Source organism: Crocodylus siamensis, chromosome 11 (assembly GCF_052110815.1).
Source record: "Crocodylus siamensis isolate JL-2025a chromosome 11, ASM5211081v1, whole genome shotgun sequence".
NCBI lineage: Eukaryota > Metazoa > Chordata > Crocodylia > Crocodylidae > Crocodylus > Crocodylus siamensis.
The window spans coordinates 61,771,495-61,797,992 of record NC_143405.1 but is presented as its reverse complement, the minus strand read 5'-3'; the positions used below and the strand labels follow the sequence as shown (position 1 = coordinate 61,797,992).

Sequence of the window (26,498 nt, the reverse complement as noted above, 5' to 3'; positions counted from 1 at the left end):
AATCTATAAGAAAAAAGGCCTTGACAGAACTGCAAGAATGGTCATGAATGGCATTAATACACTCCCCTTTTAAGTAATATCTAAAATTTATCTGCATTGTAAAATATTTTCCAGGATCAAAGTTGGAATAGGACACCACAGGGAAAGGTTTACATGCATTAATACTTTTTCCATGATGTATTTTTTATTTGTTTTGCTGATCTGAGATGCAAATGTACAGCAGAAAAAAGAAACTAAAATAAACAGGAGTAAAAGCTTCGAAGAGAAATGTTGGAAAAGTATCAAAGACTAAGATACATTTTTTCCAAAAGGCTTGGTGCACACAGCATGTTCACTCCGGGATTAGTATTCCTTAACATGAATCTAGACACACAGAAAAGATTTTTTTGTTTGCCCGTGAGACCACAATAAAGGAGCATACATACTATGCTATCAAAAACACTATTACAGGTAAGTGAAGTCTCCTGTCCTACCAAACTTTAGACACCAAGTTCTTCTAAGCATATACAAAAACTGTATTTTTGCTCATATACAAGCAAACTGTACAACTAAACTTTTAGATGAAAGTTACATAGGCAAACTGAAAGATAAGTCAGACACCACTTACTGATCCTTCCCTAAAATCTAATTGTCAGGGATTTGCTAGCTACTTCTAGACAGTAAAATAAATTGTTCGTGCTGTCACTATAATCCCTTATTTCCCACTGTTTTGCCTATAAAAAAGCCCAGGGCTCCGTAAGTGTAGCATGTGCCCTGAGAGAAGTCATAGTCATATTTTCCCTATCCGATTTCCTATTTCTTGAGCTGTCACGTGGCAATAAATTAAAGCACAATCTGTAGCACCTAAATAATATGAGCTACTTTTAAATCAGAATTCTAAGGAGATACTTAAAGAGAAATAGAGCTAGGAGCACATTTTACAGAAGAAAACAGTTTTCATATACAAAAAAACCCCAAGATATTTGGAATTAACACTTGAACAAAACCCTTCTTAGCTGTTATCTATATGCGATATTAATTATCACTGTCAGATGCAGAGTCCTGCCAATGATCCAAGAGAGTTCATCCAAGTGTCTGCTTAAGATGCACACAATCAGAAAAAGAGAAACTGTCTTAAAACACTGAACAAAAAGTTTCCAAATTGTAAGTTAAGTAACTAACAGCTAGAGGAAAGTACTACTCAAAATGCAATATTTCATTCAGCCACAAAATAGGTAATGCTAGCCATTATACTTATCCAGCTCTACTTTTAACAAACTGGATCAGCCTTAAGTTTTTCAACCATCAGAAACTATCATGTGTACCCTTTCTTCTCTTGCCTGGGCTGGATTTGAAATAATGATTTAAATCCAAGTACCTCATTATCCAATCCACTAAAATATCCAGTCATTTTGAAGTATTATTTACCTAACTACAGTATTTCTAGGCAACTTTCTTATGCCAATGAACAAACCGTGGTAGAAAATGATCAGTCTCATTTTATGAGCACATTTGTTCAGAAATGGCAGCTTTAGGCCTGTGTGCATCAAACAAGTTTTGGTTGGTAAGCAACTGATTATCTGCGGCTGATAAACCAGTTCCCAGGTCCCCATTTGCCCCAAACCAGTAAAATTTAGTTCCAGCTCAATGGGCAAGCTGCAGATGACATAGGATATCTTGCTAAAAAGTAGAATTAATTTAGGAAAGCGGTAGCAAGATCTGCAAAGAGGCATGTAAAGACTTCCAGCATACCTTCATCCCACCTCATAGCATTTTAATCTTTAAACAGCATTTCTTTGAATATTATCAGGTTTGGTTCCCCACCCCCTTCTTGGGCAAATATTAAAACTATCATAGAAACTATGTTGGGGAAATCTTAATAGGACAGGCTTAGACAAACATCTCACAATTCAAATGTGGAACTCAACTCTGAGACCTTATAGCCTTAGGGGCATAAGTTTTAAAAACACTTATATAAATGTCATGCCTAACTGTACATACAATTACAGCAGTTGAATATACACACAGAGTGTGGGCAGATACAAACGGCAAGGTATTATATGGGCAGCTGTCCATCTACATGCATACATTTCCTGTCTGACTTTGCCTTTTGCAAAGTAGGCCCTTGAAATACACGCTGTGGTTAGCTTAGTAAAGCAATACTGCAACCATTTTCTAACTTACTATTTTTACTTTATGTATGACATTACTAAAAGTCTATATAAAATAATCAGACAGTAGATGCTTTGAGAAAGGGCTTGCCTCTAAGCACATACTTCTTACAATGCAGACGCAACAGGTCCAAAATGACTGCCCTCTAGAGCAAGACAAAAATGAAATGAAATAAAGTTCTGAAGATAAATTTGTATCATAAATTAATGAGGATATAGGCTATGCAACTGTGGTGCAACTAACAGTAATGCATCAATGTCTATACATTTAGCATAGAGTTAATCTAAATTTTGCATACTCAACTATGCAACCTGGACAGTTTTTGCCTGGGATGCATGCCTACCTACCTCAGCATACTTAATGGACGAGCATAATTCTACTGGTCGACTCCCAGAGCCAATTTAAAAGCAGTTAAACATCCACCCATTAATATTCCTCTTCTTAAATAATGCCAACATGGAATTCTTTACCAAGGCAGCTGTATTTTAGGCTCTCGCATGCCACATCTTTCCTTAATTGCTGACTATTTTAGTGATAATAAGTATTTCAGAATAAAAGCTTTTAACAAAAGTTGTCAAATTAACCAAGCTGATCTGTTTTGTTCCTGATAGACTTTGCATGTATTTAACACTGAGAAGACAAGACGGGTAATTAAAATTTACAGTTCTCTAAATTCCTAACTAGTCTCTTTTAAAGCTCTTGTACATTTAGACTGCATTTGCTTATCCTGTCACTAGCGTACCATCATCAGCCAACTAAAGCCTTCCACACTCAGGTTACAACAATAATAGGCTTGAAAGTGGCTAAAGAGGGACAAACGTGTGAGGAAAGGTGGATTTGAGAAGAAAGACAACTGAAACTGCCCTTTTACTGATTCACACCCAATTTCTCCAACCCAGATAGGTAGTCACCATTCACACTTCCAGGTCAGCCTTCACATGCCGGTGAAGTACTCCTCCCTACCTACTCAATATAACAGGTGTATGAGGGCTTCTATTTTAGTTCAGAGTATTTCAGGTATGAGGTCTCAACCATGAATTGTTGGGGGTTTTGACATCAGAAATGCCAACTGGATCATGCTGGAGTGCCAGAAGCTGCAGCCTCACTCATTTCAAATGGGCAAGGAAGAAATACCTGCTCTTCATGCTTATTGACAAGGATATTTTCAGCTAAGATTTATATAGCAAAATTTAATCAACTAATCCATTAATATCAGTACGGTTCTTTGAAAACCAAGTGGTAGATAACTGTAAGCATCATGCAAGACTTGCCTCGTCTGGTTTAGTGAGGAGTTTATGACAACTTCAGCAGAAAAAGCAAGCTAATCTAAAAGACTTATTTTTCCTTGCAAGAGATTTCAGGTTAAATCCATAGTCTGTACCCTCACAATCAATAAAAGAAGAAAATGCATCTATGGGGATTATTTTATGAGTCCCTGTCTTTGACTCGTATGATTTTGATTGTCGTAATATGTTTAAATAAAGCCAGCTTCATGCACTTTATTGGATAAATGTAAAAAGAAACAAAAAAGACCATTTCCATTGGATTCCTACATCCCTTCTTCATTCCAGGTAGAAAACCAATATTCATACCATGAAGTAAAGACGAGCATGGTAAAAGCATCTGACTTTAAGGTCGGTCAAATAAAATTCAAATTAATCTCTCTCGCCTTCCCTCTCTTTCCCCCTGTGTACTGCTTCACTGAGCCAATATAGCTATAACGTGTGCTCATAGATCCTGTGCGCCATGGTATGCAAGAGCTCTAACCATGCAAATGATATGATGTCAAATATTTATGGTGCCAAGGTTTATAAATATGGAACATCTTGTAATGGGTTACATTGAAACAAGTCATCTAGGGAGGGGGGAAATAAGGGGGAGAAAATATCTTTAGGAAGGGTCCCTCAACAGAAAAGAGGCAATTGTGTTTAGCGTACCTTATCCAAACTAAAGGTTTCTAACCAAAAAAAATCTATGTGCTTATCCATCATATTCTGTACTGTTTCACAACTTAGTTGATTTGTTTGTGTGCTATGACCTGTAATACAAAGCAATCTTTACAATTCCAAGTATATATGAAAGGAAACAAATACACAAAGACAACTGTAATGAAAAAGTGTACTATCTGTCAATAAAAGTAGTAAAGCTTTCTATTACACCATGAGCTGTTCAATAAATGTCATTGACAATACTGCAGGAGATCTTCGTATCAGAAGGAGCATCAAAAAAGATAACTAAGGGAGGCAGCTTTCAGAGGAACCAACTTTGAAATCAGTAGGTTTTATTAAGCCATGTAAATATGCTGAAGAAGCTATTTAAAACAATCTGATTCCCCCCAGGTTTTCATTTAATGTCATCCCAACTCTTCCGTTAGTTTTGGTGTCAAGGAATGATACTACACCTGACCAAGCTCATTTCCGAAACAGTCTTTGTAAGCACTTATCTCTACTATCATTCATTCATTTTGCACATAAACTGTGTATGTATAAACCTCTCTTACCTTGTGCTTCTATTTAAATATACTTACTTGTTTGCTTTCTGGCTTGATATTAGCTAGCATATAAATATTTCAAATAGGAAATGATGCATTTCCCCGCCCCTCCTCCCCCCACAATAAGGGTAATTACTCACTGAGCTGCCCACCAGGGAATGTGGGGGTGGGGGTACCTGTCATTTTAAATCTTAAAAATCAAAACTGGATGCGTTTCTGAAAGGCAACCCTTTGTTCATGGGAAGGAATCAAGGCAGAAATCACTGGGTGAATCGTGTAGAAATTTCCTTCCTGAGGAAAAGGAATAGCATAGGGCTACAGCCAGCTGCACAAAGTCCTGTAATTCATAAAGTAACGGGGGTTTAAGTAAATCGCATTGAACACAATAATTTTGGAGGCTGTCCAAATGCAGCATTTGTAACCTGAGTGCTTACTGCTGTGAGCCCCGTTGCCTTCCTAATGGTTACCAAGATTGGGAGGCTGCATGGAGCAGTAAGAGGGCAAAGGGATTCCTGTGATTTGGATATGAACAAGACCCCTCCAAGGGGAAAGCACTGGAAGGCCGCTAATCCTTTTTGTAAAGATGATGGTGGAAAGGAGGCTGAGAAGGGCAGGGAGCAGAGCAGTCATGCATACCAACCAGCATAAATGTCTGGGTATGAGACAGAGTAGGCTGCATCTGACAAAGGACCAACGCTACAAACTGTGCTCCTTCTAATGACACAGGATGTCTGGGGGAATTATGAATGTGTTGTCCTTCTCATTCACAGTACATTTTTGGAAAGGAATCATGCATTTTACTGCGCAAGAACCCATGACACACTTTGCAGTGTAAAATGGAACCTAAAGGCTTAAGATATTCATTGGAGTGTGGTATATGTCTAAGGTATCTTTTGTCCTTTCCAAAAGACCATTTCAGAAATGCACCCATACTCAGCGCCACCTTTCAATCTAGCCCTCTGCTTTCATAAGCAATGAAGTGTCACCTGAACCTGTAGGAAAATCCCCTGAATCTCCTTCTAACAGGAACGGGCATTGCCATCCTATGGACCAAGCCAGTATGAGTGGCTGATTACTGAGTTCTTATTGAAGCTGATAGCACATCCATAACTTTGTAAACAATCCCTATTTAACATCAGCTTTCCATTCAATTTCCCATTAAGTTCAGCAGGAGAAAACTTTCAAATTAAAGTACCTACATTATAAGACTGTGGGCATGTTTACAATGCATAGTTACATGCACCTAAACTTAATGCACCTTTATTTAAGGCACATTAAGGGGATTTAGGTGTGCATCTACATGTAGACATGCTAAAGTGCATTAAATTTAGGCTTGCATAGCTAAATTCATTAGCCCACATGTAGCCATGCTAATGTGCACTGACACACACTGCATTAATGTGCATTGTCTACACGTAGGCTAATGTGATTTAGCTAACTACACCTAAATTTGGTACTTGATTTAAGCAGGTATCAAATTTTGGCAGGATCAGGCTAAAATTGCCATTTTTAAGGTGCATTAAGGGTGCACATGTGTGAACACGTGCCCTTAATGCGCCTTAAAAATGGTGATTTTAGGTTAATCCCACATAAAAGGGCCATGTGTAGGCAAGCTCTGTTTTTCTGAATAGGCTTCTGAATAGGACTAATTTTAAATGGATTAAAAGACAGCAGATACAAACAGCATATTCCAATTAGTAATTATAAATCTTTTAATTTCCTTTACCTTTTTAACTATACTGTGCAATTTCTTGCACGGTAAAATGAACTCTCTCAAAAGAAAAAAAATTAGAGGACAAAAATCAACTCCAACACACTTGCAAGGGTACAGTAGGACATTTTGATCAATAAACAGTACGGGCAATTTACCGTTTTATACTCCTAAACTGTACAGTCACTCTTCAGGATAAGTGAGACCTGTCACTACAATTGTTACAGTTGATATAAGCATCTCAACTTCAAAATACACAAAGAAGTAGGATACTGAAATATGTCATTAAACAGACTCCTGTTTTTCAGAAGCTAGGCAGGCTGTTCATTTGGATAATTAGTAGTATTAGTAGCAGATCCACACCTCTTAGAAACAAGATGTTAATGTCAAATAACTAAACTAATCGCACCACACAGAAAAAAATAGAAAAGATGTGGGTTTAGTTATCATTGTGTTTGTGGTTCTTCTCAAACTATTTTATAACTAGGGTTTCCAATTTTAAATAAACTGGTTTACAAAAAAACTATATTCAAGTACACATCTGGGAGTAGGGCCCAAGATAGCAAGCAGGGACAAGAAGGGACATCAAGATTTAGTTCTTGAAGTCAGGAGTGTAGGTTGTAGCCATGTCGGTCTAAGGACATAGGCAGACAAGGTTCTTTGGGTGAATCTGGTATCTTTTATTAGGCCAACTTAAGTAGCTGGGGAAAAAATTCTTAGCAAGCTTTCAGGTTTAAAAACCCTTTGCCAGGCTGAAGAAGCATCTGCAGTTGGTGCATTTCCTGGTTCTGGATGGAATGAATAGTAAAGAAGCCAGGGGCTGTCAGTTCTTTAAGTCCACATTTAAACACATACATCCCGATTTTGGTACGTGCTGAGCACCCAACAGCTTCCACCAAAGCCAACAGCTTTAGGGGGCTCAGTGTGTTTGAAAAGCCACCCATTTGTTTGGACATATGAGTCCTGAACTAGGAGACTAACTCTAGGTTTCTGGTTTTGAAAATCTTTTCCTGGTCTTGTAAGTGCATGATAGAAACTTGCAAAGTCACTCAAAGCTCAGCAAACAGATGTTGGAGGACCAGCAAAACACTAAACACTAAAGAAATAGAGACGTTACATGGTTCCCACTACTGAAGTATTTGGAAACACCCATTCCTTAATGCTAGTCCCATGTTACAGGGAAGCTAAGTTACTTAGCTCAGGATACTGGAAGTCTGTGATGGACAAGGGACTTGACCCAGATTGCCTAACCACTGAAACATCCTTCCTTTCTGGAAGAACAGCCCAAACTCACTGTGGAGTCCACCTTTATGGACAGCAACATTGTAGATTAATAGCATTACTCCAAAGAAAGTTTTCACATTAATAGGTGTGTGTTGCTTTTTCAGTCATATCATGAACTCAAACTAGTGCTTAGTCTGATCTTTCCACAAGTCATTCACAGCATTTGAGACTCAATGGAAAACCCAATTTCTTCTTGTCATGTACAAAGCAAGCTGTTTTCAGGTTGTTTAATAGAACCGTGGCAGAGTGGAGACAGAGAGGCAAAAAATCACGCTGCATCCTGGCAGGAGACATCAAGATGATTACAAACATAGCAGAAATAAGAGAAAGCGCTTACCTGAAATAGTGGCATTTTGGTTCCAGAAAATGGAATTAGTTTAGCCATAAGCAGACATGGAAGAAGGGAAAGAGGAAAGCTATTTGGCTACATATTTCTTTCTTAAAAGAAGCCACTGCCCTTCTAGGATGCTTAGGAAAAAAAGACTGAGTGGCAATCGCTCAAGCGTAATCTAACGGGGTGAACCCTCAAGTCACTCTTAAAATTTAAATATCCAATAATTGCCAGTAGACTTTAGTTGCTTTATGAGAAGTAATCGGACACCAATTTCCAGCAGACTTTAAAAAAAACAACCACCCCAAACCCAGCTTTTATAGGAAGTTACTGCATCATTATCTCATCTGCTAGACCTCCTACGGACAGGGATGGGAACATATCAACTCTATAGATCAGAAACATTATAAAGCATTATAATGTGCATAAACAGTTAAAGTTACAAGCTAAAAGCAGTTTTAAAGGGCACTAAGGACCCAAGGACCTGGAGCTTCAAGTCAGTCATCCCTGAGGTATTGCACGATTTTGCAAAAAGCATGCATCTACATGAAAACCCAAACATATAGTGGAAAGAATTTAATGATGCCATGTGGGAAATGGTGTCTGTGAGCAAAACGTCAAGTGCTTGGGAACGCAGACATTGGAACTTAGCACTTGAGCACAGACCATTTAGTGCTCAAGTGTCCATAGAGGCATAAGCACCTACGTGTGCACGCAAAAAAACAATAAGCCCACAAATGGAGACCAGATTTTGGACAGTTCTGATCCTGCATCACAGATGTCAACAGGACAGGCCCTGAAAGAACAGGATTCCACTCTACTCCCTTCTCCATCTATTTTGTGTACAAAACCAATTTTAATAGAAGTTACTATTAAAGTCTAGCTTTTCTAGACAAATGATAATAAAAATTAAGTGGTCTAGTAAAACACTGCCTATCTATAGGTTTGCTGTGATGTCACATGATCCCAAAAACATAAGCAGGTATTTAATTTTCAATTCTTAATTCCTCTTTGACTACTCATGGTGTCTGTTTTAACGTCTTCAGACCCTGATTAACTAAAAGCAGTTCCACGGGTGAGAAGGATATGGTAATTGAAAGGCTGTTTCGACGTTTCACTGGGGATGGGAAGTCAGCCCAGCTGGGCTCCAACTTCCCGCATGATCTAGCACAGGGGATGAGGACCTAGCACGGGGGATGGAGAGTCAACCCAGCTGGGCTGACTTCCCATGCCCTGCCGGATCTTGCGCTGGGATGGCAAGTCAGCCCAGCTGGGACCGACTTCCCATCCCCAGCCTATGGTCGAAACATTTCGACTTTTGAAACATTTCAACTAGCCTTGTTTTGTTTCAAGGATTTCAATGGCCTCAGTTTCATTCTGATTTTGCTGTTTTGACCTCAAAATTGGTCGAAACGGTGTCGAAACGAAATGGCTGGTGAAATTTCACACAGCCCTGCTCATTTATTCTATCTTTCCTCATGAAGCAGAGCTCAAGCAAGGAGAAATAAAGAACTAATAACCAAGTTCTTTTTTTTTTAACTTGGTGCTCACAAATAACCATATCACAGTGCAGTACGAAAGCAAACAATAAACCTTGCTAAGCAAAGTCTAACACAATAAGAAAGTTTTCTGAAGCAAGTCCAATATAATAATAGAGCTGTCTAATCTGGATGCCTAGCAAGGGAAAACTGGGAAAAGCTGTTGGAGGGACTTTCTAGGGGGACCCAATGCCTTTTACTGTAGGTCTCTTGTGAAAAGCTGGCCAAAGACCAAAGCAGCCAGAGATACTGCAGTGTGCCTCTAGCAGCTGTTTTGTGAATGACCAGAAATCAGATACTTATTCCTGTGAGTACTGGACATGTTTTCCTTTCAAATTACCCTGTCACAATTAAACCTGGGAATCAGAGTCAAAAAGACACAGAGGACTGAATACACAGGGAGGCTTGTCTGTCTCGGTTGCATGGAAGGTCCCTGGAAGAAAGAATCAGAAACAACTTGGGCAGCAGGACGAGGCAGCTTTCCTGCAACTCCTTATGCTCCACCTGTTCTGTGGATAATCAAGGCTGTCAGTCCAGAACATTTCACAGATACGAAGCCATCTTTGATCAAAATGCAAACAGGATGTCAACACCTACCCTGCTCAGATGCCTGGGAGCCCACCTACCAGCAAAAGACTGAATATTAAAAAGAACTGATAGAACAACACATTCTCAACTAATTTATGGAAATCACTGAATTACTGTATCTACTTACTCAAGCATGCATGGCTTTAACTTCCTTTTCATTCTTGGTCATACTTTCCACATTGTGTTCAGAAGTGCACAAACCTAATATAAGAAACCAACATAATGTGTCCTTCAGCATCAAGCTGAGTCACTGCTTTTTCTGCAGCTGGATGTTAAAGCATTCCCAAGCATTTGTTTGTCTGCTTCAATCTACTCTATCTTTATTTGTTCAGTCTTCAGTATTAACTCACCCAAGCATTTTGACTTAAAGAAATCTATCCGCTTATTAGCACATACAGATTTAAAACATGGCTCAAATTAAGCTTAATTGTAGAAGTCATAGGACCTTAAAAATGTTCTGCATCAAATTCATTGCATTCTCGTTGCTGTCTTTTTTTTTTTTTTTTACTCTCCAAAAGTTTTCCTTCCACTCTTGTAGTTGAATTTATTACTTCCCTGTCCAAAAAGTATTTTTTATTTTGTCCCTGATGGCTGGAAGGGATCATCCAGACATTTCAAGCCAAACAATTGTTTTCGACAGTCAAAAATGTATAACAAAGATAGAGGTGCTAAAACAATCGCTATCTGTACTAGCATGATACAAAAATCTGGAATTAAGCCTGGTTTGCAACCATTCTAGGGCTTCTGCTCTATGGTCATTTTTCAAAATATTGACTTCTAAAAGCTCTTAGACCCTCGTCACTCTAGCAGGGTTGACACATTTTCATTTTGCACCTATCAGCTCGAAGACTAGGCCTATTAGCTTATGTGCAAGCAACCTGTGAAGTCTCATCTCTCTGCCCATCTTCCTGATTGTGGATGTATACCAAAATATACATCCCAGCACCCGTTCACTAACCCTCACAGGAGTCACTCAAGTCACACCCCTTATTAATCTTCTTGAGCAAATGCCTTATAAGTACCAAGAGGCTAAGTAGCCAGACCACTAAGCCTACCACCCAAAGGCAGAGATGGGCCCAACTGCCCTGGAGTAAGCTCAGAGCCACCAGTAGGACAGAGATACTGGGACCACAGAAGGCTCCATATTTTATGAACCGCTAGGCATCTGAAGAATGCAAAAGTCCCTCTCAACTCTCCTATGCTATCACCATACATCCTACATGGTTGACTGACAAAAGAGAAGCAGCACTGGTCCCGTTCTCAGTTAGCAGCTGTTCGTGTCCTGCAGGATGGGCAGCTGCACTGGCTAGCTTCAGTGGGGTTATCTCCTTCAGTACTGCTCACATTGTAATATTGCTCAAGCAGCAGCAGAATCATGGCCAAGGCATAGAGGTTCTAGAAAACCACTCGACTGTTTGCACTCCATTCACATTTTTAAGCCTGCCTTCACAAAGAGAGGCGGTGAGCCAAGTTTATCTGAATACAATCAGAAGACAGGGTGGATATGCTACTTTATAGACTAAGACAGAGAAACTGCACAAGCTTATACAGCTTATTTAGTCAGTCTTTAAAGTGACATATGTACGATGCCTCATGGCTTCACAAAGCCATACAGGAAAACATTTTTAAGGGTCACTGAAAGAGGACAGCCCTCATTCAGGAAAGTTTCCTATTAGCTGCTGAGAGCATTGCTTAAACCTTGCACCACAGCACCACACCCACTGGTACCCTAAGTTTTCCAGAATGTTTCAGTAACAATTACATCAATTATAATCTGAATAATTCATGCTGCTGCAGACTAAAGAGATGGGGAGAGGGGAGATACGAGGATGCCTTACTTAAATTTTGCTGGAATTTAAAGAAAGGTAGGTCCTTGATTCTACAAAAATAAAAAGCCTCAGCTCCTCTTCTAAGTGATTTTCCTACAATAGGCTTTTTAACTTCACTTTCCAGACCATTCTTCATTGTCCCTTTCTGTCCTACTATATTCCCTTGAACTGATTTTGCTTCGTGTTCTCACTTGTTCTTTTATAATCGGTCTGATTGCAAGCTGATTGATCCCAAGACTCACCTTTGCCCTCTTGGAAATAACACAATGTGGTGTTATGCTCCCAGATTATAGAACTCATTTGAGGTATATCTCTTGGGAAAAGCACACACAATTCTCTTTTGTGATGCCCCTAAATCATGTTTTAAAACGCAAGACTTGATTTTTTTTTCTTTTTTTTTTTTTTGTCATGGTGAGGAAGGATGGGCAAGAATGGGCTACTGAGGTGTCATTCACTCACCGCAGACTTTAAATGTCATGTGATACCCATACAGTAAATCTGCTTACACACACATACACACACTTTTGCATAGTTATTCTTCTGGAAAAAAAAGTCTTTCACCCTTAAAGTCAATAATAAAACTGCCAGTAGTATCCATGGGTCAGGCATGGAGTAGTTACCACACTGTCCATCTGGTTACCAAGTCAGTGTCCCAGGTGTCATCCAGCCTTTCCACAGCAAATTCTGGCTATTCCCAGAGATTTCCACCAGTAGGGTGTCTGGGGATGATGAGTCTTCAGACAGGACACAGCTAGCAAAAGACATCTTTATCTTCAGATACTGCACTAGACAGCCCAGAAATCAGGTTCTAGTCCTATCACATTAAGTGGGCAAGTAGAATTTTGAAGGTAATCTTGATAAATGCTATGCAGTCAGATTAAAATCAGAAAACTTCTCCAAAACAATTATTTGTATTGAACTCCTTAAGCAAATCCTTATGTTTACATAATAAATTGGTATAATGGAAATGTATTGAGCATCCACACATTTCTAAGTCCAAGGGACATGCAGTACCTTTATATGTCAGGAACCAATTTTCAGAGTTTTTTAATCAAGCTGTGCTTGGATGAAGGGTAAACTGTAACACAACTGCAGATTCAATTCTGCTGTTGTCAGTGGGCTGGCTTTCAATAGGCGCCTGCCGTTTTGCATTCGTAATTAATTTTCATCAAATTGAGTCCATTTTGCTTATTTCTAACTTCAAAGCTTTAGGAAAGGCATGCTTTCCTGACCTAAAAATAAGGCCTTTGAAGTATCTGATGAAAATAGAGCCACATAGCAATATACAACTGGATAATCAATTGCAGAAAATACTTTGCAAAAGTAGTAAAATTTTTGGTGCTATGTATTACTAACCCAAAAAGGGAAATGAAATATCTTCTCTACATGAATTAAAAATGTCCCTGTTATTTCAAATTTCTTGAGGGGCAATTTAATATTTTTGCTTAATTTCCATATTTTTGCTACAACCCTTAAAATTATATTTTCCAAACAATATAATGCTGTAGAAATGCTTTTCATATTTAAATATTGCCAGGACAAAATGAAAAACTATCATCACGAACAAGATAAAAATGTTATGCTACTCATAGCGTATCTTCCTATGGATTTGCTGTGTACTTCACCCAAATTATAACTTTCTGAAATATTAAGACAAACTATGACCAGTAGGTTGATCAAACTTGCCTCTGAAGTCTTAACTATATACATCACAGAAGTTTGTCATTTTTGCTATACACTGGTATTTTTTTTTTTTAAGTGTTGAGAGTTTCTTATACTTTATAGAGAGCATTCAATTTGGAAAAAGTTCAGCATATATGTTCCTGGGTTCTCTATATTTTTTTAAATAGGAAATTAACATGAAGTAGAACTGCTGTTCAGAATTGTTTGCTCCTGCTCTTTATTACTTGAAGTCCCATCATAATAAACGCTTTAGTACCTAATTATATCATCATAGGGGATTATGACTTGAGCAGTAAGAGCAGTACAACATTCCTCAGCAATAAAGATATAAATGTCCATAGTACTAAAGACATAAGAGATACAGAAGGAAAGGACATATAAACAGAACTTGGATACATACTAGATATGCTAAGCTAAGGTGGGCCTTAGTAAGTATTTCTCATAGTGCATTACATGTCATCATTTGTGCATACCATTTTTAGTTTTAATAACATGTTCTCCCACTATTTTTAAATACACCTTGATTTTAATGAGATGGTTTGACTCTTGAATTAAGACAAGGTACACTCTCAGCAATATGCCCATAAACAGAAGACAACCAGGTTATGAGTCAAAACTGGGAGAAATTAGTTATCATCCTGGAGGATTCTATTAAGGCATGCTCCAGAATATGAACTGAAATAATATTCTGTGGGGCAAGAATAAAAGACCAAAGTTTATGAGTTTCTTCCTTTCTTTTGCACGTCACTTTTTTACTACTGTTTCCTGTTATTCACGCTGGACATTCACACTGCTGCCTGCCGTCATTAGATCCCAGAGTAAGAGTCTAGAACACCATAGGCAGTATTATCAGTTCACCATCAAAAACTTTGGCTTTGAAGTGGATTTCTACCTTTCCAACATCACTGATCAAACATTTCAAGCAAATGAAAGTGTATTTTAAGGCATGTTTAAAACAAAGCAATCTTTGATTTTTTGCTTCCTTGAAATGCAGGCACATTCGCTGCCTCTGCTCAGGCATTTGGAATGATTGAGACTTTCAGACATGTGGAAGTTCACTGTACAATAAAAGCTAATCAGCGAGCTGAGGGAGTAGGGGGGAGCAATCCTTCATCAGACGCGTGTTCTTCTAGTAGCTTTTTAAAACACTGCCTACCTACCAGCTGATAACATTAATCAGGTGCTAAGTGGCAGAGGTCACCATCAAAGCCAATGCCAACTCAAACTGCCTACTCGTAAGAGAGAGTACAGTAATGAACACAGCAACGATGACATTCAACTGTTGGCAGGCAAGACAATCTGTAGGAGATCAAAAGTCTTCAAAGTCCTTTCATACTACAGAATGGGAAAAAAGGGGCAGGAAACATGTCTTGGTTATGCAGTTTGAGCTTGAGGCTGAGTGGGCATCAAAACCTTCTCAATTCTCATCCTGGCTCTAGCCCATTTCCTTTGTGGCACTGGGAACATCACTTAATCTCAGTCTCAAACCAACCACTGTTGTTGAAGCGCTCTCTACAAGACATGCCTGTGGTTATAAACAAAGAGCGGTGCTCACGCAACATCACTGCTGTTAGGTTTTGTGGGACCAGGTGGATTTGCTGCATTTCATAGCTTGAAAAGCTTTGGTCTCCAATAACCTGCAGCTTTAGGACCAAGCCATAAATCTTCCATTCAAATTTTGTTTCCATTTTAACATATGGAGAAATGTGAAAGGTGAAAATCCAAATGCCAAGGGAGGCGGGATGTATTTTAATGTCTTTACAAGCAAAGGTCTTGGCAGCAGGAAAAACAGACATTAAACAGAATTAATTTATAACAAAAGGTGAAGTTCCTCAGAAAGTTCTCTCTAATGCTATCCCAAGAAGATGGAAATATTTGGGATGTGTTAAGGAGGCCACAACCTATGTGCCACACCACCTGAGTCTTTGGACAGCTGGAGGTACAGGCAAATTGGTCCGAACAAAAAATCTATCAGATGCTGCTGAGAGGGGAAAACCTTCTGGCACTTGACAGCATAGAGAAGATGCAACAAGCAGCCTAAAACAGATAGGGATGGTGGACCCTTGTTTGCATCCTAAGTGACATCTGCCTGGGAGAGTAGTTTTCATGATTCAGCTAGCAAATACCTCGTGATACAGAGCACTGCGTGCAGCTCTGTAATAGGAGCATGAACAGTCTTGGGGTAAGTTGGAAGTCACATCAAGATGCTGCCCTGCCCCAATGCAGAACACGAGCAGTTCTAAGTAGCACCCACCAGGATTAATGGAGATTGTGCTCCCAAGCTCCTGGGGGCATTAGGTAGTGGGGAGGTGGAAAGGGGAATTCACAATCCTTTTCATTTTAACAGATGAAACCAACTGTTTCCCCACTCAGTGTGCTGTTCTTACTTTGAAAATGGGGACATGGTCACACCTCTTTCCCAGGCCTTTACTGGAGCTTTCTGGATAGGGTGAGCAAAAAGCAAGCAGCTCTGGGAGAGACAGGGAGGAGTGGGTCATGACCATAGCCTGTACATAGCTAGGGAAGGGTGGAGAGCCTTACCTTTAGTGTTTAAAATAAGAGTCCAATGACATAATTTCCCCTTTCCCCTCGTTTCATTCTAGATTATTTAATAAAGCTATTTGTAATTATCTTGGAAAATAAATTGTGGCAAAAAAATCACATAAATGATTTCAACTAAAGAAACTCTACAACATAACTACCCGAGAGGATTTCTTCAACAAAAAAAGTGTTATTTACACATTTCTGAAGCTACCTTCAGACTGAGTGAAGAGAGTATATCAGTAGTTAACAAGTGGGATACAATCACCCCTACCTCTACAGCACTGCTAATATTCATCCAAACCCCTCACTTTTAACAAAGAATTTAAGAGAAGGAGGTAGGTACCATAGGGTAAGTAACTACAGTAAAAATGCTTCTCTCTCTTGCTCTGACACAAACTGAGACTATTGCTCATTTCCTGTAATCCCCTGAGTCTATCTACTCTGGTAATATCTTCTCATTTTTCATTTTTCCCTGTTATTGTTCCCATGAGTTTGCTTATTGTTCCTATAGCTTTCTAAATGCACAACATATGAATGGGTGTTTTTAAGTTGCTGTTACTGATGCTCTCAAAGTATCCATCTATTTTCAGACAAATAAAACTCTTTCATTTACAGTTTAATCATAAAAACCTAGTTCAGTTTGGAACAAGGGTCCACTGGATCCTGAAGGTTATAGTCTTCTGCCTGCTACATAACCTTTAAGATAAATCCTCAGATTTATTAACATAAATTGCTTGGGCACTTTATAAAAAGTCACATATTCATTCTGAAGAGCAAGGAAGCACATCAGAAAGTTGCAATGTTACCAGTGCACCTTGTACAGCATCGTTTAGCTGATAAGCACTTGCGTATAACCTTTGGTCCCTCACTTGTAAACAGCAAGAATCACCTTTTTGCTATGAAAAGCAGAAAAATAAAGCCTGAACTATTAATTTTACAAGACAATTTTACAATACAAATGATAGAGGTAACACTTAAAACTACTATGTCTTCCAGAGCTGTTCAATCTTTCAATACTAAAAATATGTAATAAAACAAAGGCAAAGTTTAATACAATATATATGCACAAATACATGTCTGTCAGAGCAACATTACAACCTAGATACCAGAGCAACATTACTGCATTTTTACAGAACGGACCTAATTTTGAATTCTAACTTGTGATCAAGGGCTTTATATTCTGCAGTAGTAGAATTTGCCACAAAATTGTAAGACAGAATCGAAAAATGATCTATGGACCCCAAGATATTAAAAAAGGAGCTTTGCATAAATGAAAAAAGTTCCCCATGCATCCAGCCAGTGTTGAGGGGGACAGTCTCAGAATGAGTGTTGGAGATGCTCACTTATATATGCTGTCTGTTTACCATTGGAAACTAGCAGAGTAAATGAAAGCTAGTCCAATATGCTGCGGATGGAGCACTGTTGTAGTCTGGGAAGTCTGTGAGCCAGCAGAGACAGAAAGCACCAACTAAAAAAGCAAACCGGTAAATTCACCCAGGAAACTCACACTTTTGGGGAAAGGAAATATTCTGAAGCCCTACTAAACATCCTTTTTACTCTGAATCTCCAAAGAAACAGGAACCACCACAAATAAATCTGTCCTCACAAACAAATGTTTACGTGAATAGGATTCCTCCTTTTATAGATCAACAGGATTTGCCCATTACCTAAGGACATCATCAACAGCAGCAGTAGTAGCAGAAATCAAATAGAAAAAAGCCTTTGAGCATCATATATGTTGCCATCCTGCAGTATTGCTCTTCAGTGTTTTGACCGATCTGTTTTTAACTGATTCTAGTAACTGGGTTTCCAACACTTCCCTTTCATCTCCCCCACTAAGAAATGCTTCCAATTTCGCTCTAAGGTTTCCATTCCTTAATTTCATCAAGTTATTGATCTGATTTTTATCTGGACAACAATTCATTACAGATCAGTCCTTAATGACCAGTTTCTGTATTACCATCATAGGCAGAAATCACCGCATAAGTATGACTGGTAAAGTCCCATATTTTATTAAAATACTAAGAAGAAAAAGCTAACTGATTCAGCAGATGGCTAGAAGCTTGCTTCTTCAGCAGAGCCATTAAAGAAGGGAATTTGCTGGAGCAGGTCCTTAGGGTATACACTTGAAGCTGCAAAGAAAGATTGAGGCAGTAATGCACTCAGCCTACAAAAGTTGTGTTCAGAGACTCAACAGGGGGTTGTTTAAATAATCCCAAAATAGTGTGTCAATGAGTTGGCCAGGAGTCAGCAAAATAATATCCCTGAAAACCAAAGTAATGGACAACTCACTTGCAGAGGAGGGCAAGTCCTCCTTATCCTCTCCCTTCTGGTGACATACTGAACATTTTGAAGCTCTGGGGTTTCAAAAAACGAAGGAACCATTACCCCTACCCTGACTTAGGGTGTGTAAGAAATGGGCATAGAAGAGACCATGATGCCCGACAGAAGCTCAAAACTCCCAAGTATTCCTCTCCACAACCTTTTTGTAGCTCAGCTGGTAGGCAACAAGATCAAATGGAAGTTAAACAAGACTGTTGAGCGAGTATATTTGTTAGCATGTAGCATACCAATTTACCTGAATCCAAGAGGAAGGTTTTTCCCCTTTCAACCTTAGGGGGAGGGGAGTAAAAGCCCCTTGTCTTGGAATCAAGTACAAGGCAGGGAGGTGCAGGGGTATACCCCACCACCACCACCTGCACCCCTACTGCTGCTTCCCCGGCTATAACACTGGGCAGGGGACAAATTTAAGAGAACCCTCCAATTTGTAAAATTTTCCATGTTTGGAATCTAAATATTGGAGGATCATCTTAAATATGAAGTCATCTTGGATTCAGGTAAATACAGTAATATTGACAAACACATTACAGCACAGAGAAAAGTAAACACACGGTGATCAGAGCAAAGTAGCCAACAAGCATGCAATACAGGAAGCTTGTTGCCAAGAGTACCATGTTTTTCCTTTTGCTTGAAAGAAGTTCACTTGAGTCTTCCTACCACCATTCATAGCCTACACTTTAAAAAAGTAGACAAATAAATAACTGCATTAACCATTGTTTTTATCCTACAAACACCTAATCCAATGGCTCGCAAACTTCTTAGACTCAAGGCACCCCTCAGAAAATGCTAGCTCTTAATTTTCACTTGTTTTTTTGACTACAGAAAACTAATAGAGTAATTCTTCTCTGGCCAAGAACTCAATGTTTTTAACACTATGGATTCCTATTTGAATTCCCCAGGTTTATCTTGTGAATCATATGTCCATACCATTGTGTGGCACCCTACTGCCCTGGCACCCTGGCTGAAAATGACTATCCTAGCTCAGCACTTTTCAAACTAGAAGCAACAGCAATTATAAGTGGGATTGTGAGCCCCTAATTCTCCATAGACTGCAATAAACAGGGGCTGACAACCTACAAGCTGCTCTGCAATACTGCCCCTGCCCATGTTCAGCTCTCACAGTGGGGCAAGGGCAGGCATGCAAGCAGTTGCTGAAGAGCAGCAAACATGCAGTGAAAGTCCCATTTCCTGTCGATTTTAAGTACCCAAAGAATTAGTACTGTAGGGAATTCCTCCAGAAAAGCAGGTCTGTATGGGGGTTGCAGACTGGAGGAGTTTGGGGACTGCTGACTAATCCACTGGAAGATGAGACAAGACAAAAATCACACATTAAAAGCAGAAAAAAACATAGCTGCTTTGCAAGGAAATGAGAGGTTCAAGCCTAGATAATGACACAAACACTCGAGCCCTCTTTCTCCTATTGTCTTTGTGGCACAAGGGTCTGCTGGTATGGTCCTAATCAGATCAGAGCATATGATTCAATTTCCCAAGGACAGATTATCTCACTAGGGCAAAAAGTGTGGTGTTTGCTAAACATTTTGAAAACATGCCCCCATATCCGCTCCAAACAGGTTTATCAACATGTTTGGTGGAACCATTAACTATTTGTAAATTAAACACAGAAGAGATGGAGCAAATGTCTGTTTGTGTTACACAAGGAATTGCTATCTAGTTTTGATGCTAGCATGCTTTTTTGGAAGCTGAGTTTATTCTTAGAGCTGACAGAAGACTTTACATGAGTGAAAGATGTCTGGTGGTCAGCCTGAAACTTTCCTAGCTTTGCATTAAAAACATCTGGAAAATGTTTAAAGGGAACTGCTGTCACCTTACCGCTGCTTTTCAATGCACTCAAGGTGCCATAACATTTGGAGGCCTTCTTGAAGACCTGTTAAACCTACATTGTGGAAGGGGATTCTCCACATTGGTCGGAGCTAAAATTAAAGATTCAGAGTGGTCTTCACATATTTGCCCCTTGCAAGAAGACCCTGAAACCTGCCTGGAGCCTCCTGTAATAATTCAGTTTCAATTATTCCTTCTTTAAATTCAGATCACTATTTCTAAGGCTATTTTGAAAACAGTCCATAGTCCCAAAGGGCTCAACCCAACTCCCATTCAAGTAAACAGGGGACTTCAAAGGGACCCATTGTACTGTTAAGCTACAAGATTGAATTTTGCTACACAGTAGCCTCTGGAGTGTTTTTCAGAGCACTTTACAAATATTGCACCAATAAGAACAGGCCTGAACACCCTTGTTCAGGGCACAGTGGACAATCAAGATCCATCTTTTATTCTCCTGAAGTGCCTGATACAATATGAACCCGGAAAGGAAGAAACACTGAATAATTTATCAAGACTATAAAATAAAGGAATCAGGCTAAAAAAAAAGTCCACTTAAATATCTGAAAAGGTAACTCACAGCAGAAAGTAAAAATATATATTTAAGAAATGACTTGTTCCTTTTTTTATTGGGAAATGATGCAATGTTTCCCTGTGATGGGGTCAAGTACTATATATTGCTCCTTTAAAACAAAGTTATATAGAAGAATGTGTTTGTTCCTGAGGATTTCAGAGGCAGTACCATCTGCTTACACTCATAAAACTTGTTTCAATACAGTAACAAACAGTGCAATCAGTTTTGGCAACAATGGAAAACATTCTAGGAGGGTTGTATAGTATACAACACCCAATCTATACAATGTTGCCACCAATAAATCCCTAAGATTAAGAGTGATTGGTTTCAAGTCCCAGAACAAACTACTCATACATGTGAGGGTCTTTTCATTAGAAATGGCAAACCAAATATTTAATAAATTGAAATATTTTTGGAACTTCATGGTGCCTGAAGGCTTCAATCAGAAATAAAAAATAATAATAAAAAAAAATGCACAGGTATAATATCTTTGGTTAATGAGCAACCTACAACAATAGGTATTAGACATGTCAATATCTTGACTGTTTGAGTCTATGCCCATTAATTTCAATGGAATAAATGCAGGAGCTGCTTGTACAGTTTTTATTGAAAAATAATAGTCCTATATTGCTAGCACCCCGTGGCAGGATGACATCTTCAGCTGTGTTTTGTACAGCTCTGAGCACTCTCTTGAAATTAATATCGACAGCACTTTCATAACCTCTGTTATGAAAAGCATGTCCTTGAAAACCAATTTATACCTAATAGTCAAATAAGATACTCACCATCGCATCCCAATTAACTAGAAAAGAAAGTAGACATAGTTTGGAACCAATATTTCTAGGTTTACAACACAGTCAACAGTGAACAATGCGAAAGCTCCCCTCTAATTAAAGGATGTTCCTAAAAGACAAAGACCTACTACTTCTTTTCCAGGGACAAGTTCAGTGCCAGTAATATGCTTTAGCTGAAATAAAACTCACAGTACTGTTCTAACAAGCATGAGCATACCCCTGCAGTAACACTTGCAGTGCAGAACTGACTACCAACATGCTTTTTTCACTCAAGAAGACTGCTCCAGTTGGGAAAATGCTCACACTCAGAAGTGTGAGCCAATAAAAATTGCTGTGCAGTTGCCGACCAGATAAAAAGGTGAAATAAAGTGGCTGGCTGCAAATCAGTCCAAAATACATCTGGCCAATTTATTATTTTTAGATCTTGAGCTTCACCTTGGTGCCCTGGTGAATACAAAATTCCCATGAACTTTGATGGAAGTTTTGTGTCTATTAAAGGCTGAAAAGGAAGGCCCATTAATTCTGTTTCATAATATCACTAAGACTTGTGCAAAATGGCAATTACTGACCTTCTCCGGCAATCCTTGCCCCACAGGCCTGATCACAACCTTAATTTTAAATAAATACAGCACTCACTGAAACCTGTAGGAGTTGTATTCCCATAACCAAACGGCCTCAGGCATATTAACGTAGCCAGAAACATATCACCTTTCTTATCACATTGCTTAAATAATGTCTTGATAACTAGGGAGTTAGTTATTTTTTATGCATTCTTGCAAACACCAAGATGTTAACAGCAAGGTTAAGTGGTCTTTACTTTTCAATTTTCTTTATTCCTAACGTAAAGTTTTGTGCATACAGGCAGTTCTCGGACTTACAACACAATTGGTTCCCGAAAACCCTGTCTCAAGTCGCGATGTTGTAGCGCGGAACTGATTTTCTCATAAGAAACAATGTTATTAATGGGGGTTGGTTCCCAAACCAAAACCCGATACCCTATTTTCACCAAAAATCACCAGGGATTTTGTACTCGATCAATTATAGATGAGTAATATAGCTACATTAATGCATTTATATTGTAAATAGCAATCGTACTGATTTGGAAGGACTTCTTTGAGGTGACTCTGCCGGACTTTTTGCAGGGCTCCTGGCTGGGGTCTCCTCGGGAGTCCCGGCTGCAGGTTTTTCCGGCGCCTCGTCCGCTTTCTTAAAGAAAGCATCCAAGGAAATTCAGACAGACATTCTCCAGGGACACGGGCGATGTCACGTTGCATCGGATCGAGCGTCGTCAAGTCGCAACTGACGTCAGGAAGTCGAAACCGGGTGTCGATTTATAAAAATCATCAGTGCAAAACGTCGTACCGCGAAACGCTGTCAGTCGAGGACTGCCTGTATTACATACTACGCCAAGTTCTTCTGCTATTTTGAGCCGTTAATAGCCGTTTTAATTAAAGTATAACTTTTTTTGCCCCCACCCTACTGCCAAACACCTACTGCTCACAAGATGAGGCTAAGCAGCATGAACGCATTTTTAAATTCGCATTAGGAAAGCGATGAGTGAAGACTGGGTGAGAGAAGGGAAATAAATTGCCCAAGACTAAACCATGGGAAGATCACTTTTAACCCGAGTTACCCCGTAATATCGCTGTGGCGGTGTAAGTTACACGCCCGTTAACCCTGGCGCCGTTGGTGAGGGGTCACGGGCGCGGAAGTCCCTCAGGAACGGGCGGCGCGGGCCTCCCCGGCCCGGGGCCACGCCGCCTGGGGCAGGAGCCGCAGCGTGACACCGCCCCCGGCCCGCGGCCCGCTTGACGCAGCGCGGAGCGACCCGGTACGTGCCCGCCGGGCTTGTGGGGCGAACCGCCGACGAGCCCGGCCCGGGGCAGGCCCCTTACCCCGGCCACTCACCGCCCCGCGCAGCAGAGCGCAGCCCCGCGCCGCGCCCGCCCTGGGCGCCGCCATCTTCGCTCGGCTCGGCTCCGCCTCAGACCCCGAGACAGGCCGCGCCCACGTAGATGCCGGGTATGCCCCTATAGATGCCAGACTCCCCTATAGAGGCCAGGTTCCACACACCATATTGCTGCCAAGTGCCCCCGGAGAGATGCCGGGCGCTCCCCTAGATAGATAATAGGTCTCCCGCTGTAGATGCCAGGATCCCCTATAGGGGACAGGTGCCAAACACCCTGAGAGAGATGCCGGGCTCCCCTGTAGATTGCCAGGCACTCATCAACAGATGCCAGGTATGCCCTTATAGATGCCAGGCTGCCCTATAGTGGACAGGTTCCCCCTAAATAGCTGCAAGCACCCCCAGAGAGGTGTCAGGCTCCCCTATAGAGGCCAGGCACCCCCCCCACACACACACACACACCATATTGCTGCCAAGTGCCCCCAGAGAGATGCTGGCCCCCGTTATAGATGCCAGGCACCCCCCCAGATAGATAATAGGTCTCCCCCTATAGATGCCAGGATCCCCTATAGAGGACAGGTGCCCCGAGAGAGATGGCTTGCTCTCCTATAGATGCCAGGTACTCATCAGTAGATGCCGGGTATGCCCCTATAGATGCCAGGCTCCCCCATAGAGGGCAGGTGCCCCCCAGATAGCTGCAAGCACCCCCAGAGGGATGTCAGGCTCCCCTACAGATGCCAGGTGCTCCCTAAGATAGATGCCAGGTATCCCCCTATAGGTGCCAGGCTCCCTGATAGATGCCAGGTATTCCCCTATAGATGCTAGGCATCCCCCTGTGGGTACCAGGGTGCTCTACAGATGCCATACCTCCACCCGGATATAGGCCAGGCACCCCCGCCTCGAATCAATGCCATGCACCCTGCTAGTAGGTGCTGGGCACCCCCCAGATGGAGGCACTTTGCTTCCACTCGGTTGGGTTTTGCTGACTTCAGAAAAATACTATCACAGGTTTTCTGTGGCTGAGAACTGAGACCATCACAAGGCAAAATGCTTTTAGTGCTGCAGGTTCCTGTTTGAAATCTCAGGACTTTATATCATGCATCACGTTTACACACCTCATTAGGCTCACATCGTGTGGCACCTCGCAGCAAACTTGACCAGCTCTCAAAGCACCCCAGGGTGCCCTGATTGAGAATGGCTGCTCTAATCCTGTTTTTGCAGTCCCAAAGTGAAGCATAAGCACTGAAAGCGATTCCAGGGTACAGGTATGGAGTGCCTCCATTGCTGAGATGCCTGTTTGAGAGCCCTGATTTTCAGTCCCTCTTCGTGACCAGCCCTCTGAAAATCAAACTCTTTACAATAAGCATTACAGTGAGGCAGATGCAACCTCTAGACCTCACTAAACATATCGGCCCTAACTACAGAGAGAGGCAGGCCACTGGAGCTGAGATAAATATCCCCACTACGGATTTTAAGAAGAGAATTGACCTAGTTCTCTAATGGGATGGAAGATGCAAATCCTACACCTCACACCCGGGTAGACAGAGGCTTGGCTGGTATGGTGTAGTTGGGGATGGTCCTGTTTTGAGCAGAGGGCTGGACTAGATGTCACCTGAGAGATCCCTTCCAACCCTAATTTTTGATGATACTAAATCATGCCACTGTGTTACAACCAGGATATTCCTTGTGCAGAGAAATGTGCTGAGCCTAAAACTCTTCCTCCGTACCGCAAAACCCCCATATCTATTATCTCAGCAGCTCCTTTCACAGCAGTAGTATTTTCTTTCTGATACACATCACCAAAGCTCATCCTTTCATTTTAGGACTTCAAAAAGATATACAACTATTAGGTACCCTCTGAGATAATAAATAAATATTATCATCCCTGTTTTTATGACTCAATCTCTGTAAATAGTGGGATGAAGGAAGGATTTCAAATCCTATTCTCCTTATGCTAGAATTTGATGATAGGAAAAGAAGACCTCTACTGTGAATGCCAAAGGCCTATCGACAAAGACAGCATGTTCCTACAAAAAAAAAAAGCTTGGTAAAACAAAATTTAAAAAAATCAGGGTTTCAGTGGAGTCCCGTTAACACCAAAAAAAAAAAAAAAAAAAAGTACACATCCCTTACAAAAATTCTACAACTTCATAAAAATACAAGTACTGGCAAATACTAAATTGAACAGTTTTGTTCCTGCCACCCATATTTAAGTTAAATAATGTGTTTCAATAAAGATTCTAAAGACGCTGCTTTACCTGTATTATATTGTAATGCACAGTACTCAGAGTTAACATAAAAATGAATGGAGGCCTGTTCTTATACCAGATTGTGCACAGCCTTCAGTACTATGCTTGAAATATAATTTCAGATTTAGTTTCCTGATTGTGGATTAGTAAGCATACCATTATCCAGCCACCCAAATGATATTGGCTGGTCATCATATATGTCTATATAATAGGTATATAAGCTTTCAGACAACATATGTGGGTTGCATGCTCCAATAACATTTGATATTTGATGAGAAGCATTTTCACTGGCTTGTAAAAATAATGGAGGTATCTCTTCATTGTATGCTTTCAATTGTTTAGGTCAGGGGTGTCAAGTATCTGACCTGCAGGTCAGTTCTGGCCCGCAGAGCTCTAGGAGTTGGCCCATAAGTCTCAGACCAATCCTGTATTCCACATGCTGCACGTGGAGCAGGTCTGTCTGGTGCATGGACTGGACCTGGTGCTATACATAGCACAGGGGATTGGTCTAAGGTGCATGCTACATGCAGCACCTGTGCCGGCCCAGCCCTGAACACGGACTCTAGGGCCAGTCCAGTTCAGGCTGTGCAGAGCCAGCATGCAAGCTGGTCTGGTCGGTCAGGCTCCAAATACAGCACACACCCCATGC

General features: G+C 40.6%; 1 protein-coding gene across 3 annotated transcripts in view; it reads right to left on the bottom strand.

Moving 5' to 3' along the window:
• The window catches only part of SUCLG2 (succinate-CoA ligase GDP-forming subunit beta), a 164,608-nt gene extending 140,885 nt beyond the window's left edge, over positions 1-23,723 (bottom strand). Inside the window, exon 1 of one of the 3 annotated variants that reach the window (XM_090022437.1) lies at positions 23,603-23,723. In XM_090022437.1, coding sequence (XP_089878563.1) covers positions 23,603-23,656 — 54 coding nt within the window. In that variant the 5' untranslated portion in view covers positions 23,657-23,723. Of the gene's footprint in view, positions 1-23,327; positions 23,494-23,589 lie in introns of those variants that run through there. The other 2 variants (XM_090022438.1, XM_090022439.1) reach the window with 2 other exon arrangements.
• Between the last annotated feature and the right edge of the window lie 2,775 nt (positions 23,724-26,498).